The sequence below is a fragment of the Lycorma delicatula genome, chromosome 4 (assembly GCF_047948215.1).
Source record: "Lycorma delicatula isolate Av1 chromosome 4, ASM4794821v1, whole genome shotgun sequence".
Taxonomy (NCBI): domain Eukaryota; kingdom Metazoa; phylum Arthropoda; class Insecta; order Hemiptera; family Fulgoridae; genus Lycorma; species Lycorma delicatula.
This window is the reverse complement of record NC_134458.1, coordinates 6,493,197-6,512,947: the sequence shown is the minus strand read 5'-3', so window position 1 is coordinate 6,512,947 and position 19,751 is coordinate 6,493,197. Positions and strand designations below refer to the sequence as shown.

General features: G+C 30.0%; 1 protein-coding gene across 2 annotated transcripts in view; it reads right to left on the bottom strand.

Annotated features, from left to right (window-relative positions):
* The window catches only part of SWIP (strumpellin and WASH-interacting protein), a 135,724-nt gene that overhangs the window by 69,670 nt on the left and 46,303 nt on the right, over positions 1 to 19,751 (bottom strand). For both annotated transcript variants that reach the window (XM_075362217.1, XM_075362218.1), the window contains one exon: positions 4,135 to 4,233. In XM_075362217.1, coding sequence (XP_075218332.1) covers positions 4,135 to 4,233 — 99 coding nt within the window. The remainder of the gene's footprint in view (positions 1 to 4,134; positions 4,234 to 19,751) is intronic.

Here is a 19,751-nt window from a genome sequence, read left to right as displayed (position 1 = left end):
TACAATATATTGGCACAGAGGAATATGGATCTTATAAGTATTGACTTCAGAGAAAAAAAATATATATATTTATATATATAGCATCTTTCTAAAATATCTAACTATTTGTATTCATATTATTTTTTTTTTAATTTGCATATTTTTAAATTTGACCTAATATCAGATATTGAATGTTTATTCTTAATCAGATTATAAGATACATTAGAAAAATCCAGTTTACCTTAATTTCTAAAATGTTCCAAGAATCTAGCCTTATGTGATCTAGTGGTCTTTCCTATATAAATATGGTCACAATCACTACATTCAATTTTATAAACGCCACTCAAATTATATAAATTGAATAAATCATTAAGCTGCCTCATATAATGGTTATGATAATTCTTCAGTAGATAATACATATAATAAAAAAAAATAAAAATAATACACATTTAATAACTTTAAACAGCACACAAAAAGTTGAAAATGTATATTTAAAATATGTATATACTGATAAAATAGTTGAACATGTTACAAAGATTTATGATTATAATAAATTTAAACCCACATACCAGACAAATAACCACATAATAAGTAATAAACATAATGATTCATCTGATTTATATAATTTGTGTGGCATTTATAAAATTGAATGTAGCGATTGCGACCATATTTATATAGGAAAGACCACTAGACCATTTAAGGCTAGATTCTTATAACATTTTAGAAATTAAGGTAAACTGGATTTTTCTAATGTATCTTATAATCTGATTAAGAATAAATATTCAATATCTGATATTAGGGCAAATTTAAAGATACTGGAAATTAAAAAATAATATGAATACAAATAGTAAGGGATTGCGTATTTTAGAAAGATACTCGACATATATATATATATATATATATATAAATATAAATTTAATATGATCAACCTTTAGACAGAATATGAGGATGACAGTATTTTGAAAGCTGCAATAGATGGCACCACCATCTATTTTGATAGTGATGTATAATTTAATATATTTCGATCAGTATAGTAAAGAAGTTAAACAGACAACATGCATAATTGCTTTACTTAAAATTATTTTGATTTAATTTTAATATGATTTTATGCCTTGACATCATATTTTTACATATGTAAACAAAATTTTTACAGTTTAATTTTTAATTTAAATGAATAAAAGTTTAAAATAAAAAGATTAAAAGTTTTAAATTTTAAATAAATGCATGATATGTTATTATACCTTACGAAGTTTGTAATGTAATTTGAGATGAATATATAATCCAGCTGATGATACGAGTAAATGTGAAAGCGCTCCTACATAAATAGTGGAATAAGGTAAGTTATCCTACTTTATTTATTCTGTACTTTGATTGATCTAATAAAATAAATATATATTTATATTAATATAAACCATCTTGTACAGAATATTGAGATAAGACATACCTTACCTTAATTTGATCATGAAAGTAATTTCCTGCTTCCTCAGTAATGATTGAATTTAAACTGCATATTAAAAAATTAAAAATACTAAAATTAACGGTGCACATGGTGTAATGTTTATTACATTATTGTAATATTTTTTGAAAAAAATTATTATATGAATGCTGCTGCTACTTGCTGCAATTTTTTAAGTCTGTCTCCCTCAAATACTATCTGATGGTTTATCAAATTGAAATTCTTTATTTATTATTGCAATGGTATTTATTTAGGAAAAACAAATAGATCCTTTAAAACTAAATTTCTTGAACATAAAAATTATAAAAATAATAAATTAGGTTTATATAATATGGCAGACTATTTAATGAACAATAAACATTCTATTTCTGATAATAACACAAATTAGAAATTAATAAAAGATGACAAAAAATTAAATATATAGAAAAATACTACATGTATAAATAGAAACAAAATTTCAATTTGATAAACCATCACACAGTGTTTGAGGGAGACATTCTTATAAAAACAGCAGCATTCACATAATAAATTATTATGCAATTTTCATTATAATACTGCAGTAATGTAACATACATTACACCATGAGCATGGTTTATTTTATATTTTTAAACATTAAAAATATAAAATACTTTTTTATTATGCAGTTTAATCGAATAATTCAATTAGGACTGAGGACATGGGATCCTGCAAAATTACGTTCATGATAAAATTGACATAAGATATGTCTTATCTCAATACTCTTACTAGGCGGTTATATTAATAGAATTTAAAATATAATTTTACAGTACAGAGGAATAATATGAATTTTAAAATGATTAATCATTTAAAATGGCAAATAATAATAATATAATAATTATAAATGGCATTTATATTTAGTAATATAAAGTATATTAATTTAAAATGGCAAATGAAATTAATTAATTTTTTTCTCAAATGGAATCGCTACTAATTTATTGCAAGAAATCAAAGGTTTTATTTCTTATTACCATTACGCAGTTTAAGAAAAATAAATATATATCAAATAATCTCAGAGTTACTTTTAAGAAAAAACTAATTATCAAATTCATATAGTAAATTTTAGCTTAGTCTTGTTAAATTAATGAATATTTTATTTAACTTACATTAAGGTAAATTCTTAGTGTTATTTCTTGTATTAGTTAAATAATGAATTAAATCACCCTTTCCATTAAAATGAGATGCTTCAAATTTTTTTTCTTTGTAGCAAATTATACATTAGAAAAATATAGCTTTAATATTATAAAGTAATATTATGTTATTCATAATTATTCTTATCGGTGAACAGGTAAAAGATATGAAAGAGAGACATCAACATCTGCATGAAATGTATAAAACAGACTGATCTAATTTTAGATTTATACTTTTTCATTGTTATTCGTATCTTAGATTTATTGTTTTTAATTTCATTTCAGCATCTTACATAATTTAAAAACTCATTTCACACACATTTTAAAGTATGTTTTTTCTGTAATTTTAAGATAAAAAAAAATCAAGAGGAATATGTTGATATAAATACTAGAAGTATAGCGGAGCTAATGTGTAGTCGATCATATAAGGAGGAACTACACATTTGACTCAGGCTCCTAAAGGGTAATCGTAATCTTACTGTCAGCATTTTTTCAAGATGTTTAAAAAATGTCTATCCTAAGGACAATAAAGTAAAAATGTTTTACACATTCAGTTATCTATTCCAAAGCATAATCTTCATGATTTAACACAGCCCAACACTTTTCCTCTTGTTCAGAATATTTTTGGAAGTCTTGTTTCAAATGGTGTTAAGTTCCCTTAATACCATTTGTATTGTACTTTTCATAATGTTCTTTCAGCTCTCACTTCATGACCCTTTAAGCAGCACTTTCAATAAGAAGAACAATGATAACCCACAAGCAGCACACCATAGAATAAAGTGCCTGATAATCCTAGGGAGTATCGTGTTTTATTTTTAAAAATCTGGATTAAAGGTGAGAAATATATAGAGATAGTCATGATGGCATTTCTAGCAGCTAAATTTCCACTGAAACTGGTAAAATGTACCACATAAAAATATCACAACTCAATCAATCACATCCTGATAAACAAAAATTATTCAGTAAATCATAGCTCAAAGATAGCCTTTCTGGAAAGGCATAACATCTATTAAAATGAAGCAATAAATGAGCCGATGAAATCAGCTACAACCTTTTCTCTGATGGGCAAGCAATAACTAGATAAGAGAGTAAGACTTGCTCATTGAGATCTCAATAATTATCATTATTTTCAATAAAAATAATAAATTTAACTGGATGAATGAGCAGATGCAGCATGTTCATCTGTTTCAACTTTAAAATATCAATTTGTTTTGCAGCAGTTTTATTAGTACTAACTTAACAGTTGTGAAATTCAACTTTCCTAGTACAGCATATACTGCAAATCGACTGATACCGCTACCCACTTCCACAGATTAGAAGGAGTCTTACAAATGTTTAACAATTTATTTGACTGAAACAGACAAGCACATTCATCAATACAGATTAATATATTTTTATACTGACATATACACCAAAACAAAAACTCTTTTAATACTACACTAAAGTGAAACACAACATTAGCTTCTAAAAAATACACAATGTAGAAAAAACCAATTAACAATGTACCTTATAATAAAATAGTATTTTAATATAAGATGAAATAATAATTAATACCTCTAATAGTAATCGACAGATTTCCTTCATGCGTTCTAAAACAACATTATTTAAATCTTCTCTCAAGCTTAATTCAAAATGTTCCATCCATAAACATACCTAAAATATATAGAAATAATATAAATTTAGATTTAGGTGGTTAACTTAGATGTCAAAGCTTAAAATAAGCTGGTTAACAGGTAAAGTTAGAAATTATAGAAATAACATTTTATAAAAGAAAAAAGTAAATTTATGAACAACTTAAGAATACAGTTTAAAGAAATTTTAACTAATACTATAACTTATTACATCTTAACTTGTTCATCAATGCCTTCACCATTAAAACTATTTTACTGTTACTGTTACTCATCTCAGTTGGTACATATGAAAATCATAATGTATAATATTTAAGCGGCACAATTAGCTATTATAAATAAAATTTATTATTTGATCAAATATATTATCAAAGAGCTTATTTAAAATGAAGCATTTTTTTAATATCTCAATGTTTTCTGCAAATCACATGTCAGTTTTTCAATAATGTATTTTGATTCTGCTTCATGACTACATTTGTAAGACTTACAAGGTTTAGTGTAAATGAAGAACCATTAATTCAATGTTTTTGTTATATTCATTATAAAAAAATAAAACAAACAAATATAAAAATTAAAAAAAATAAAATTAAGTAACAGCACTTAAGTTTACTAACCCAACAGTATATAATAACTATATACATTCTCAGAAACATATTGTGTGTGTTAGTACATAGTGTTACTGTAATAGTAGAGCTGTATGTTACAGTTCTGAAATAAGCAGTAAGTATCAGAATAATTATCACAACCGTTTAAAGTTGTATGGTCAATGTCTCTCTGTAATCCATCAAAGGCACCCTTCAAAATTAAATTTTACTAATACACTGAAATTAATCTGGTGGCTTATATCTTTTATTAAAATGCATTTAAAAACAATGTTTAACTCATACCTTTTAGTGATAAAAATGGACACACATATGCACATATACACACACACATGCAATATACATATATTCAACAATTTTCATTGGAACATCTTTCCTAAAATTAACTGTTTACAGATGTGTTCATGTAAAGGTATTTGGTTATAATTATAGCATATATCAAGAAAAAAAATTGCCAACTGTCAGTAATATTTTTAAATACTTCTAAAGTTTATTCTCTTACCTTATAATGAAACAATCTTTAAATAACTTGTCATATGCCTTTTTGTCAAGGCACCTTTTAGATACATGAAAGAACAGAAAGTTTGATTTTTTTTTTACACAGGTGAAATTTATACTAAGTTTTGGACCAATTTAATAAATGATACTGATCTTCAGAATAGGAATTTAGAAAGTTATTAGAATCAGAAATGCTGAATTGTCCATTGAGAAAGCAAAATATTACACCAAATTTTTTCCAACTGAAAGCCACACATTTTGTATTTAATTATCACAAACACAAAATGTCTAAATTAATTCATAACTTTACTTTAAAAAAATCCTTCAATTTCTTTGACAATGCAAAATATAATACTTCACTTACAAAACTAATAAAAGAAATCTTAACATGTAAAAGTAAAATTATAGATGTTATTCATATTAAAGCACAAGCAAGGGTGAATGCTTTGTTACAAATTTAATTTCACGCAGAACACAAAATAAGGCCATCAAATCAAACTCACATTTGAAAATATAAATGCTGTCTTATTTAACACATTTTCAAACAAGTTACAAAACAATTTCAAAGATAGATACCATCTTATGTCCAATTTTTTGTGCTGATAATTATAAATTAACAATGTCTGTTGAATATTTACTTAAAAATTCTTATATGCGCATGTAAAACAATAGAAGGGTTTCAGTCAAACTTTTGAAACAAAGCATGACAGACATATACACCGAAATAAAGAAAAATTGTCAAAGTTCAAAGTTGTAAACACATAAACAATACTAGTACCACCGCATGTGTGCTGTGTTACAAAGTCAATTAGTTACCATGGTTATAGTGCATAGGAAGGTACATCTTGTAGGAATGTATAAGTGCTTTGAAGTTAGTTAATATAAATCGATTACAGTAGTTAGGCATGAATACCACTGTGTATTCAATGGAAAACTACCAAATAAAGATAATATTCGCCGATAGGATAAATGACTCAGAGAAGCAGACAGCCTAAAGAAGTGTCACATTCAGGATAAACAGTGTCTGATGAGACAACTGAAACTGTGAGAATTAGGTTTAAGCATAACCTGAAAAAAAATCAGTGCGGAAGTGTTCTGTATAGTTAGGAATTCCAAAAACAATTGCTCATAATGTTTTACCAGTTACTAAATTCAAGTGTTACATCAAATTTATCCACAGAACAAAATTAGACAATTTGAACTCACTACAGACATTCTGGATAGGTTAGATCAGGGTAGGGAATTTTAAGTAGATTTCATAAGAATGCTACTTATTGTAATGGGTACCATGATTCGACTTCCAGAAAGTTTTGACACATCTTCACGTTTCACATCCCCCAGACCCCAAAACTTCCGTCAGTTCAAAAGTTTATATATATATATATATAAATTTCACTTTCTTGTGGACACGATAACTGCCGTAATTTTACACCAATCACTTTCAAATTGATACATAAAATATAATGACCCAAAATCTTGGTTGAGTTCGTTAATGGGCAAAATCGGACCATGGGAGTGGAAATGGGGGGCCTTTTTTGAAAAAACGAAATATCGCTATAACTTTCTTATTAAGTAAAATATCGAATTCATCTAAAGTTCCAACAATTCTTTGGATAAGGGCCTAAAACTTATTTAAGTAAAGTTTTTTGATATCACCAACCATTGGCCCAGGGGGTGGAAAAAATGGAATTTTGAAGACAAAAAAAAATCATACCTCCCTTAATAGGCACAGTATTGAATCGGTTTAAAGTGGTCGTTTGTCCTCTAAACATTACCTAAAACTTTTCTGTGAAACAATCTTTGATATGACCAACCCTTATGGCAAGGAATGACCAAAATGTTGCTGGAATTGTAAGAAGATGGGGCTTGTTGTATGCTAAACATGTGAAACCTTTATTCAAATGCAACCATTGTTGTATTGAGTAAATTTTAATTTTTTCTTAACTTTAACGTGGAAATGCTTTTTATCATCTACTTAGCAGTGGTGAAATCTACCTCTACCTTCTGGTGTGCCAAAAGGGACTTTTTAAATAAGTTTTTCCAATGATGAAGCTAGTTTCATGTTTCAGGGTGAGTACATCAGCATAATGTGCTGATCAGAAAATGGGGTACTGAACTTCACATGTCATAATGGAACATCAATATGACAGCAAAAAATTTAATGGGTGCAATTGAACAAAACAATAGTTACTGGTATATTATTTTTTCCTGAAAAAAGAAAATATAATGGGTAAGAAATTACAAGATATATTAGAAGGGTATGCAGTCCCCCAAACAGGTAGAACTCCACCACTTTTTGCCATATTCAAATGGGATGAAACCTACCTGGCCTCCAATGTCACCAGGTTTAACCCCTTGTAAATTTTAATTTATGGGTTTATATAAAGACATGCATATTCTCTGTTCAAATAAGAAATCTAGACCATTTAAAAGAATAGATCACAGAAACTACTTCATCTATCACACCTGTCTACCATATATGGCAAGAGGTTGAATATCATCTTGAAGTCTGCAGTATGCTAAAGGTGTGTACATCAAAATCTACTGAACAGGAATTCTTGGATCATTTCTCCTTATTTTGAGATACACCTCATGTCTTTGTTCCAAAACTACGCCTGTTTGAAACCCCATCAATCTATTTTAGACACGCTAAATATACATATATTCATCAGTAAAAGGTGTTATTATTAATTTTTAAGATACCATAAATATTAATAAAACTCCATTACGGGATATACTGTACAGTGCCAAGCTAAGCATTTTCACGTTCCAAAATATAATTTTAACCTAAACATGGACACTTCATAAATATGTTCTTGCATTTGAAAAAAGCTTAGAATTATAAGTAAAATGTTATGCAATTTATAGTACAATGGAATGTAGTAAATATATAAGGTAGGTTATCTTACAAATATAAAAAATAATACTACTGTCTACCATTTCATCATAAATCTGGTTATAAGAGAAATTGTAAGTTATAATCTATAAATATAAATCTCCTATTGAGGTCTTTATCTTACTATTACTTACTCATAGCCTAAAACCACCTACTACACAGAAAGAGTAAACTATTTAATTACTAGTTTAATTATTTATATTTACACAAACTGATGAAAACGACTGACATAATAATGGGTTATATAACATATGAATTATCTAATAACTCTTGCAGCATATATATATATTTAAACACTCATTTAATATAGAAGTTACTACACTTTACATCCCACTAGAGTTTAAAGGATAAACAAATAAATTTTATTATAGACTTAAAAATTACAGACCGCTGGTACTTTACATGGATGCTACTCATGTAAACATAACCAAAAAAATCCAAAATTCATCTATATAATTCTTGATTTCAGTATAAGCAGATACATTATTTTAATTAAGCACAGCAATCTGTGAAATTTACATGGGCAGCTCCTTATAATTAACACTCATTCATTTGTATAGCAACAAATTCATCTATACCTTATATTTTTTTTTAAACTCAAAAGATTCATAAGAATATTTTTAAAAATGCACAAGAGTTCAGACACTTCCACAAACCAGTATATTGTATTTACTAGTGTATTTCACACACGCCCAATAATATTTTTTATCTAAAAATAGGTGCAATTTTTTTATGTAGGTTTGTAATGAAACTAAAATGAGATAATCAGCAAGAAAATTATATTTACTTGCTTATTTTATTTTTGAATATTATTTAAAAATTCAGGTTCGTGAATTACATGCACCTGAATTTGCTGTAAATACTGTAATTATTGTAAATACATTGTAAAATAATTAAAAAGTTTTCTTCTAATAGATTATTGCTCATTACTTTTCCTATAGCTTGATGTGAAGTGTGTTTGCGTGTAAAAATTATTACATTACAGTAAAAACTAAAAGTTGTGCTTAATTTTTAAAAATAGTCACGAGTAATGGAAATTTGATGCAAAGAACTGCTTCAGAGGTATACTCTGTTTTGATAAAGATATATAGAGGTGAGTGACATGCTTTTTTTAAACACACAATGTAAGTTAGTATTTCAGTTTTTCAATACCACAATATCAATAAACATATAATTTATGCTCTAAGAGTTATAGCCCATTATCATCAAACTAATTTTCTGTAATAGAATATAAACAATAGATTCTAGGAATTATTTTTACTTCCTTGTTAAAAGTAAAGGAAGTATTGTAATCGTGAAAAATTTTGGTTTTCAGATTTCAACGGAAATATCCATTTAGACCACCTCTGAATCCATTTTGACTAGTTTCAGTGTAACGTCTATACATACGTATGTATGTATCTTGCATAACTCAAAAACAATTACCTGTAGAATGTTGAAATTTTGCATTTAGGACTGTTGTAACATCTACTTGTGCACCTCTCCTTTTCATTGCAATCGACTGGGACAAAAATGTGTGTAGTCAGACCTTTAAATAAAACAGGGTTTCAATTTTGAAACATTTGGATTTTTCTTAACTGCAGTAATAAGCTCTTGTTGAGAGCTTTTCAACAATATATCATAGTACTTATTTTCATTGGTTCCAGAGTTGTAGATAAATAAAATTTTAATTAATGAAATATTTGGATCTTACAAGGTGAAGGAACATCGATTTGAATCCGACTACATATACCTACTTTTTTTTTAACTTTTATTTTTTTAATTTAAATAAATTGATTTGTTAATAATTATTAACCTCAGATTGTAAAAAAAATTAACAATAAATAATAATTCAATAATAATACAAAAAAATAAATATCAAAAAATAATCAGAAGCTACTAGTGAAATAAAATTTTATGTACTTTTCAGTTTAATTCAATAATTTTTACAATCAGAGATTTTTACGATCATATTTTTATCAATATATTTAAATAAAAAAAAAAAATAAAAAAAAATAAATGTGTATGAAGTTGGATTCGAACCAATGTGTGCACAGTTACGGATCTGACAAGTTCTCTTACACCACATATCTACTTGAGCGACGTGAAACAAAATTAATACATAAACTAATATAAAATGCTAAGGAAATGTTTAGGGAAATTTTTCTTGAGTAGAATTGAATATTGCGTGTTAGTATTTTGTGATGAAGACTATTCACACAAGCAAAATACGGTTCAAATCGGTGTCCCGAAGCCTGTGCCTTTGCCTTGTTAGTTACAGTAATATGTATCTTAGGTGCCTTATACTGATTTAACATTTTGTAGAAAAAGGTCACTATAGTTATTTTCTTTCAGAATTATAAATAATTTGCTTACAAAATATACATTTTTTAAACATTAAGCATGACCTTAATATATCAGAATAATTTTATTTCCAAAGCCTATCTTTTTTTACCTTTTAGACATTTTCAAAAACAATTAGCTGTAGAATATTGAAATTTTGTATTTAAACCGTTATAACATTTGTGCACCATTTTTTTTTATTGAAATCGACTGGGCAATCAACATTTAGAATAACTGAATGTTATGTTGGTAATAACCATGTTATTTAATATTAATTGAAAATTATAATTTAGAATCATATTATTTCTGGATTTTCTTAGCAAAATCTTCTAAAAATTATATATTTATTTAAAAAAAAAAATCATTTTACTCATTAATTATTTGACACAACAATAAAATACAATGTTATGTTGGTATTACTGTACATTTTTGAATTGTATTCAATTTAAAGTGATTGTTGAAAATTATTTTATTAATTACCATTGTCATTAGAACTCATATAATACTTTTTTTTTTAAATATCTGTATTTACTAGAAAAATTATTTTCATTTATAATTAGAATGATTTGTAAATTATTAATTTAAAAATACTTACTGTGTCCTTCAAATTTATATTTCTATTTAATAAAAATGTAAGTATCTTATCATTCATGAAAATAATAACTTTTTTCACTTATGCGTAACATGTTTCTTACAACTCTTGTTACAGAATATAATATACTAGATCAGTATTATTTATATCTTCATGAGTTGCTGGTTAACAAAAGAGGTGATTAACAAGAGGTTGAGTAGGAGAGGGAGGGTAGAGAAGGGGAGATAGAGAGAGACTAACAATGAAATAAGTTAAGTCTACACTTGTAATTGCACTTACGTATCATGCTGTTTACAAGAAATCATAGCCTTTCCCTAATCTTCATATATGTAGTTTATTTACCAGTGTCATATAGTCATTTGGTACAGACAGCTACTGAAATAAGTTATTTTAATGTTAATATTCTGGGTCCTTGTTATATGTAAAGAATGACTTTGAGCTTTGTACATCTATAGTAATTAAAATTATCTAACTCATTTTTACATCTTTTCAAGTTAATGATAAAAGTTGATGAAATTAAAAATCACACATTATAAAGTGATTTATATTTTTTAATGTCTCTAAAATCAAATATAGTGAAATATTCAATGCATTGGAACTTTCCATGCTAGTCTACAAGCATCATTTTTCTCAATTAAAGCTATATCTATCGACTGTATTAAGTAGCTGTTGTCATTTATAATAATTCTATCAATTTTTACACCGAGCATAAAAAAGATGTGTCATGAAGTTCTTCCAGGACTTTTATAACTACTTGTGAAAATAATAGAAAAGGTTTATATAAATATATGTCCTAAAATGCTTTGTTTGAGAGTTATGGTTAGTGAAAAAATTAGCTCGGATTTCAGCTACCCTGGTGAAATGAGGTCAAACTGAAATTTTTAAGACATTAATGAAGGGACAGAATTAGTGATTTCTTATGGTTTTTGACCTGAAAAATTGAATAAAACAGGTCTCAGAACTGTATATACAGTAGTTTCTGAGAAATTGAAGGTGAAAACCAATAGACTGGGGTAAAAAAACCCTGTTTTTATGTTTGATCGGCAATAACTTTGTTAAGTGAGTAATAAATACAAGAGATTTTAGAGATTTTAATTTTGAACAAAATGGTTTAAGACAAACTGAATAAAACAAACAAAAGTAAGAAAAATTCAAATTTTATTAAGAAACAGTACACTAGACCAAAGTACCATAAGTACCTCTTTATAATAAATGTTCAAAAGTGAGCCCACCATTTTCAACATAATTCTTGGTATGCTTCTGTGCTGCTTTTGTTGCTATGTTTAGTTCTTCAGGGCTATCCTTAAGTTGCTCAGCCGCACCCATAATGCAGACAATTATTCCTCATAAGTATGCATTTTTGTTTGTATACAATATTTTTCATCTGTTCCCACATGCAAAAATCTTAAGTTGTTAGATCAAGTGATCTTGGTGGCCAGGAATGTGGACCTCCACAACCAGTCCATTTCTCAGGGAAATGATGATTTAAGTGAACGGAAACAGCAAGCACAAGTGAAGTGGGGAGGCATGCCATTGTGCTGGAAGTATACTTTGTGTCTGAGAGCTAGAGGAACATCTTCAAGCAGCTGCGGCAATTCTTCTTGAAGAAAGTGCAAGTAGACGTCGCACTTAAGCGGCCAGGTAATATAAACGGTCCAAACAACCAATTGTGAAGAAGGCCGCCCCATACACTGACGCAAAATCGGTGTTGAAAACTGCCTTCCACCGTTTCATGAGGATTTACTTCTGCCCATGCTGCATAAGTTGTTGCTCACTGCATAAATAATTGCATAAGTTGTTGATGCCATCTCGAGTGAAATTTGCCTCATCAGTAAACAAAGCATACTTGTAGAGTTGTCGATTTGTATTCTACTAACAGAACTCCAAGCGAAGTTGATTGTCTCTGAGGTGTAGCTGTTGAACTGGCTGATTATGATAAGGATAAAGTTTGTTTTATTTAAGTGTCCTACAAACCATACAATGCAAAACTTCGATCTGCTTAGACAACATGTATACTGACACCTGGACAGCGCTGAACTGCATCGGTAGCAATTTCATCAATAAAAGCATCATGTTGGACAGACTGTTCATAGCTGGTACGAATACTAGGTAGTGAACTTGTTTCCTGAAGAATGTGAAAAGTTGTGCTAATTGTTGGAATCTGGAATCCTGTGATTCAGAAAATATATTTCACATTATACTGCAGCAGCCGTAGTATTACCATTACACACACCCAAAATGAATATCATATCAGCACATTCCTCTGTTGTAAATAAGTAGTTCAATTAGTTCAATGGCAAATGATCACATTCAAACCTAAATTCACAGAAACCTTTGCTAACGACAAAGGTATATCAATTTTATTATTAATCATGGATTGTTGGTATTGATATAAATTAATTATATAATAATTTCCATTTACCAACTATTTTTATTATTGTGTCAAAGTGCTTTTGGATATTAATCAATCATTAGGAACATTTATGTGTTATGCATTTTAATATTTCCTTCACATATTAATTTATTAATGAATTTTGAATTTAAAAAAAAAAAATTATAAATACAATTGATCGTCAAAAGGTAAAAATAATGTTGACGTTGTCCGTCATGTCAGTATGAAGCTCTCAGTGACATAGAGCTCAAGCTTGAGAGCTTCATACTGATATGACGGACAACGTCGACATTATTTTTACCTATTGATGATCAATTGTATTTATAATTTTTGCTTTTAAAATTCAAACTTCATTAATAAATTAATATGTGAAGGAAATATTAAAATGCATAAGACATAAATGTTCCTGATCATGGATTAATATCCAAAAGCACTCGGACATAATAATAAAAATAATTGGTAAGTGGAAATTATTATATAATTAAAGGTATATCAGTACCCGATATACTTAATGTACCTTACAGAATGATTTAAACACTAATGCAGTATTGTGAATTGTTGATCAGCTATTATTATTTTATTGCCTTTTTTGAAATAATTTTTCAAATATATTTATTTCTATCATTAATAAAAATTTATTATCTTAAGTAATTTTTATTTTACAATTGTATAATTTCAAGTTTTTTTTTTATTTTTACTTTCTCTAACAGCAATTTTTAACAATAAATTTTGTTTTTACACAATGTTCACATCACCAGAAAAAAAAAGTTTTGTTTTTATTTACACTTGTCTGACAAATGTTTATATACTGTTTCTAAATAAATTTCAAATTTTTCTAATGATCTTTGTCTTATTCAACTTATCTTATACCATTTTGTTCGAAATTAAATTCTCTACAAATTTTGTTTAAAAGTTTTATGTGTTTATTGCCCATTTAACAAAGTTACTGTAGGTCAAACATAGAAATAAAGGGATTTTTTACTCCAATTTATTGGTTTTTACCCAATATTTCTCAAAAACTACTGCAGAAACAGTTCTGGAACCAGTTTTATTTGATTTTTCAGGTCAAAAACCATAAGAAATAACTAATTCTGCCCCTTAATTAACGTCTTAAAAATTTAAGTATGACCTCATTTCACAGGGGTATCTGAAATCCAAGTGATCCCTAGCAGTAATTCACAAATGAAGCATTCTAAGATATATTTATATGAACTTTTTCCATTACTTTCACTAGTAGGTTTTATTTTTTGAGGGCGAAAAACGCTTTCATGTTATCATCACACGGTATAAAATGATTTTTATAAAAAAATTAAATAAATAAATATTTATTTTTATAAAATAAATAGTCTAAAAAATTAAAACAAAAAACTTACAACTAATATCACAGCTAAAATCTAAAATTTAATTAATAATAAATAGAATTTTACAAAGTCTGAGAGGGGTGTAAAGGGCTCCTTCTTGAATAACAGAATGACTAAAATACTAAAAGTGAAATGAAACTTAAAACTAATATCACTAAAAACTTAAAACTACAGGACTAAAAAACTAACATAAAAAGTATAATTAATATAGACTAAAGCAAGATTAAAAACTAAAATATTAAAAGTGAAATAAAACTTAAAGCTTATAAAACTAAAAAATGTGTAACTAATATCAAAGTAAGAAACTTAACAAGATAAAATTTAAAACCTAATAAATGAAATGTAAATAAAGTCTGACAGGAGTGTAAAAGGTCCCTTCTCCGAAACCGAATAAAAAAATTAAAATCAAAACAATTAAATGAAAAGAAAAGCAAACATATTAAAATAATTATTCAACAATAGAACAAAAATATATTATAATTTAAAATTTCGCGTAAAATATTAACACTTTGTAAAAATAGCAACACTCAGTCTAAAACTTCTTTATTATTGCCCAGAATTTTACGAATGTTTCTCTGTAATTTATATTAACGCAACGCCGCATAACATATGCAATCCACAAGTATGTGGCGCACAGTCAAGCGGCAATTGCATGATACGCATAGTGGTGCGTGTCCTGGTGACATGAGGTACTCGTGCGTGACTCTGATATGTCCTAACCGCAACTGACAGAGGACCAGTTCCTCACAATGAGTTTTTCTGCATGAGGAGTCCCATGGCAACACAGAATCTTTAATGTGCCGGGGTTTGTTATCAACAGTAGCCGTCCAGTCAGCTTGCCACTTTGCTCGAAGAGACTGTATTATACAATTAATAGTCAGAAGCAGCAACAACACAAGTGGTGAAAGGAGGTTGATTATGTGCATCTTTAGCAGCGGAATCTGCACATTCATTACCTGGAATTCCCACATGGCTAGGAATCCAACAGAAAATCATTTGTATGTTGCAATAGTTCAACTCAGCCATTGCGTTATAGATTTCAGTGATCAAAGGATGTTTAGAGTAAAAATCTTGTAAAGCTTGGAGTGCACTAACTACACGAGTCGCTACAAATAAGGATATTTCGATACTTAGGGTTAGTGATATTCACAGCCTTATTTATAGCATATAGTTCAGCAGTAAACACACTTGTAATACCAGGTAGACTAAACATATAAGTTCTAACATTGACAACAAATGCGCAACCAACAGTATTGTTCTGTTTTGATCCATCAGTATATACTGCTGCGTCTGGGTTTATCTTGGAGGGAATAGAGTGAAACATTTGCCAGAAGATAGTAGGTGGTGTTGATTCTTTATTGTATATTGTAAGGTCAAACATAAAATTTATAAGATTGATCCCCACAGAGGATATGAGCACAGATATCTGGAAAAAATAGAACGTATGCCAACATTTATAAGGTGCAGTAGATGTTGGGTATGTACAACTACAGGTGCAGTACAACATGGATGGTTCTCATGCCTTTGTAAATTAGGATTCCCAAAGAGAATCAAAAGCCAGGTGATCTGACTGTCCTTTGAGACAGGCAAAATAACATCCTAAAGGTTGGTCCTGTCTATCCCAAAGTGATCGCTCACCACAGTCAACAAGTAAGCTTGCAACAGGGTTTGATCTAAATGCACCTGTTGCAAGTTGAAGGAAAGCATGATGTACAGCATCCAGTATTTTAAGCATGCTGAAGAGTAGGCGACACAACCATAATCTAAACAGGAACAAACTAAGGAATAATAAAAACGTGTCATACATGACCAATCGGCTTCCCAGTTGGTGTTGCTAAGGACTCAAATCATATCTAAAAGTGTGGAACATTTTGTTTTTAATTTTTTAATGTGTTTGACCCAAGTAAGGCAGCTATCAAAAAATAAATCTAAAAACCTGACATCAGGAGATAGCAATAACCTCAGAAAAACTTGCAGAATGGATGGGTCCTGCAACTGAGAAAAGACTACACATTTTGTTTTTTCGTATGAAAAAGTGAAACCAATAACCCTGGACCAAGCTTCAAGGCGAGATACAATGTTCTGTAGTAGTGTTTCTGCTGTGGCTGTTGAACAGGACTTAATATATATAGCAAAATCATTAACAAATAATGAACATGAAACTGGTAGCTGCACACATTTAGTAATACTGTTGATTACTACAGAAAATAAGGTGCACTTAAAACACTTCCATGAGGTACTCCATTCTCTAAGATACACTACCTGATACAGAATCTCCCAACACGAACATGAAAAATTCGGTCATTTAAGAAACCTCTGATAACAGCAAGCATGTTGTCCTTGATTCCTCATTCTTTGACGGTGTATAGAATACCACGTTGCCAGGCCGTATTGAACGCCTTTTTGATATCAAAGAAGATAGTGACAAGGCGCTGGCATAGCAGAAAAGCGTTTTGAATAGCTGTTTCCAACAACAATAAATGGTCAATGGATGATCGTCCTTGTCAGAAACCACACTGTTCTGAAGATAAACAGCCATATCTCTTTAAGTACCATATGAGCCTGCGGTTCACCATTCTCTCCATCACTTTGCATAAAACACTTGTCAAAGAGATAGGACTGTAGCTTGAGGGGCTTCCTTTGACCCTCAAGTACTGGTACGACAATGGCTTCTGACCAGACCAAAGGGAAACCGTGTGAAGAGAATAGACTATTATAAATACATAATAGGTGTTGTAGTGCTGAATTAGGAAGGTGTGAGAGTATAAGACAAATGTTGTCAGGTCCAGGGGAGGTATCACGTGAGTTTTTAAGTGAGTGTGACAACTCGTTGAATGAAAATGGAGCATTTAATTCACCAACATTTAACAATAGTAATTCCATTTGTAATTTGTACCTCTGAAATTCATTACTGTATGATGAGGTGAGGGACACCGAACGGAAACAATCTGTATGGATCTTCTTCCATACAGTAGATGTGGGAGTAATGCTTGAGATGGTGTCCATGTAATTCCTCCTAGCATCTTAGAATACCTAACAACATACCACTCTAGCCTTACAATACAAATCTAGGTGTTCATTTGTAGACCTACAGTTAAATTTGCATAGTACTTGTCGTCGATTGCTAATAGCAGTTTGGCAATCAGCATTCCTGTAAGGAACAGAAAGATATCTTGGGTTTCCTAAAGTTTGTGGGATATATCTTTTAGCATTGTCAAGCATCAGAGACATAAAGGAGGTAAGTTGATCAAGGGCGTCTTCACCATTGTCATACTGTGATGGGAAGGCTTGATGGTAACCATTCCAATCTGCCTTTTCAACAATCCATCTCCATGGTCTTTTATTCACGTTGTGGTTAACACCAAAGGCTATAATAATTGACCTGTGGTCACTGCCATGTAGGTTGCCATTGGTCACAAGCAGACCAATTAAGATGTGGGAACAAATTCAGTGAGCATAAGGATAGTTTGATGTTTGAAAGTGTACCAGAAGATAAGGACATAAATACATGCGAGCCATCATTCAATAAACAAAAGACCAACTCTAGTCTCACTCAGTTTATCATATTTCCTTGAGAGGAGCAGAAAGATGAGCCCCAGAAAATGTGGTGGGCATTGATGTCTCTTATTGTTAATGACAGCGATGGGATTTGTGTGAGGAGATCTGACATTTCTAGAGTATTGAACTCGGAGTTCAGTGAGAAATACAAATTGCAGATATGCAATTTAAAGGGGACAGATTTTTACAGCAACAGCAGGAATGAGGGTAGCTAGTAGTAGCCTTGTAGCCGACACCTTGTTCCGAATGAAAATAGCAACACCACCACTCTACTATCTATAAGGCAGTCGTATCTCTCACAGGTATATCCTCCAAGTATTACCACATCTTGTTGTAATAGATGCATTTCTTGGAAGCACATTAATGGTTCATGTGCGCACATAAACACTCCAACATCTTCAATGTGGGAACAAATATCTCTAACGTTCACTGAATAATGCTCATAAAAGTAGTTAGATATAGAAATACAGATAAATATATATGAAAAAATTAGTTGCAGGTGATTCGGTTTTTCTTTTTCAAATTTTTGTTTTAAAAAACTGCCTGGAGTCGGGCGGTTCCTCTACCATATCCTCCAGTAGACATGGTGTTGGAGGGAGATTTTGAAAAATGGGAAGTTGCAGACATCCCACAGGAGGTGGTTGTGTGAGCTCCCTTAACAGGGAGGTTATTCGGTGGCTTACCACCAGCTGCATTTATTCCTGTCCGCAAACGTAAACCTTTAGGGACAGGAACTTTGAGGGATCCCACTAGTGTTAGTCTCACTAGTTGTAACTACTGATTTCTTGTTTATCTTCATTAACTAAGAAATAGTTACAGTAAATGAAGTAACCTGATCAGATAACACCTGAACAAGCTCCTTCAGCTCATTGCATGATCTGCACTGTTGGTTGCCTGCATTTACAGGAGCTTTACTTGATGTCACAGCGGCGAAAGAGACATCTGATATAACAAGGTTTCCAGAGCTAAGTGCCTTTTTATATTCTCTTCTGGCGGCTGGGAAGGAAATCTTTTGCTTGGTACAGATTTTTAGGATTGCCTTTTGTTTAAAAGTTGGGCAATCTTGAGATCGAGCTGTACGTGTTCCCCCACATTTTTCTTCTTCCTCACAGTTGGTGTTGTGACCTTCTTTGGTACATCAAGCGCAAATGGCAGTTTTTGAACAAGAAGTTGTGGTATGGCCATAACCTTGGCATTGGAAACATCGTCATGGATTGGGAATGAAAGGTCGCACCTGAACTGAAAGGTAACCCACTTTAATCTTCTCTGGTGGTACAGGAAGATTTAAAAGTTAATATAAGAGAAGGTGTAGGTTCTTCCAC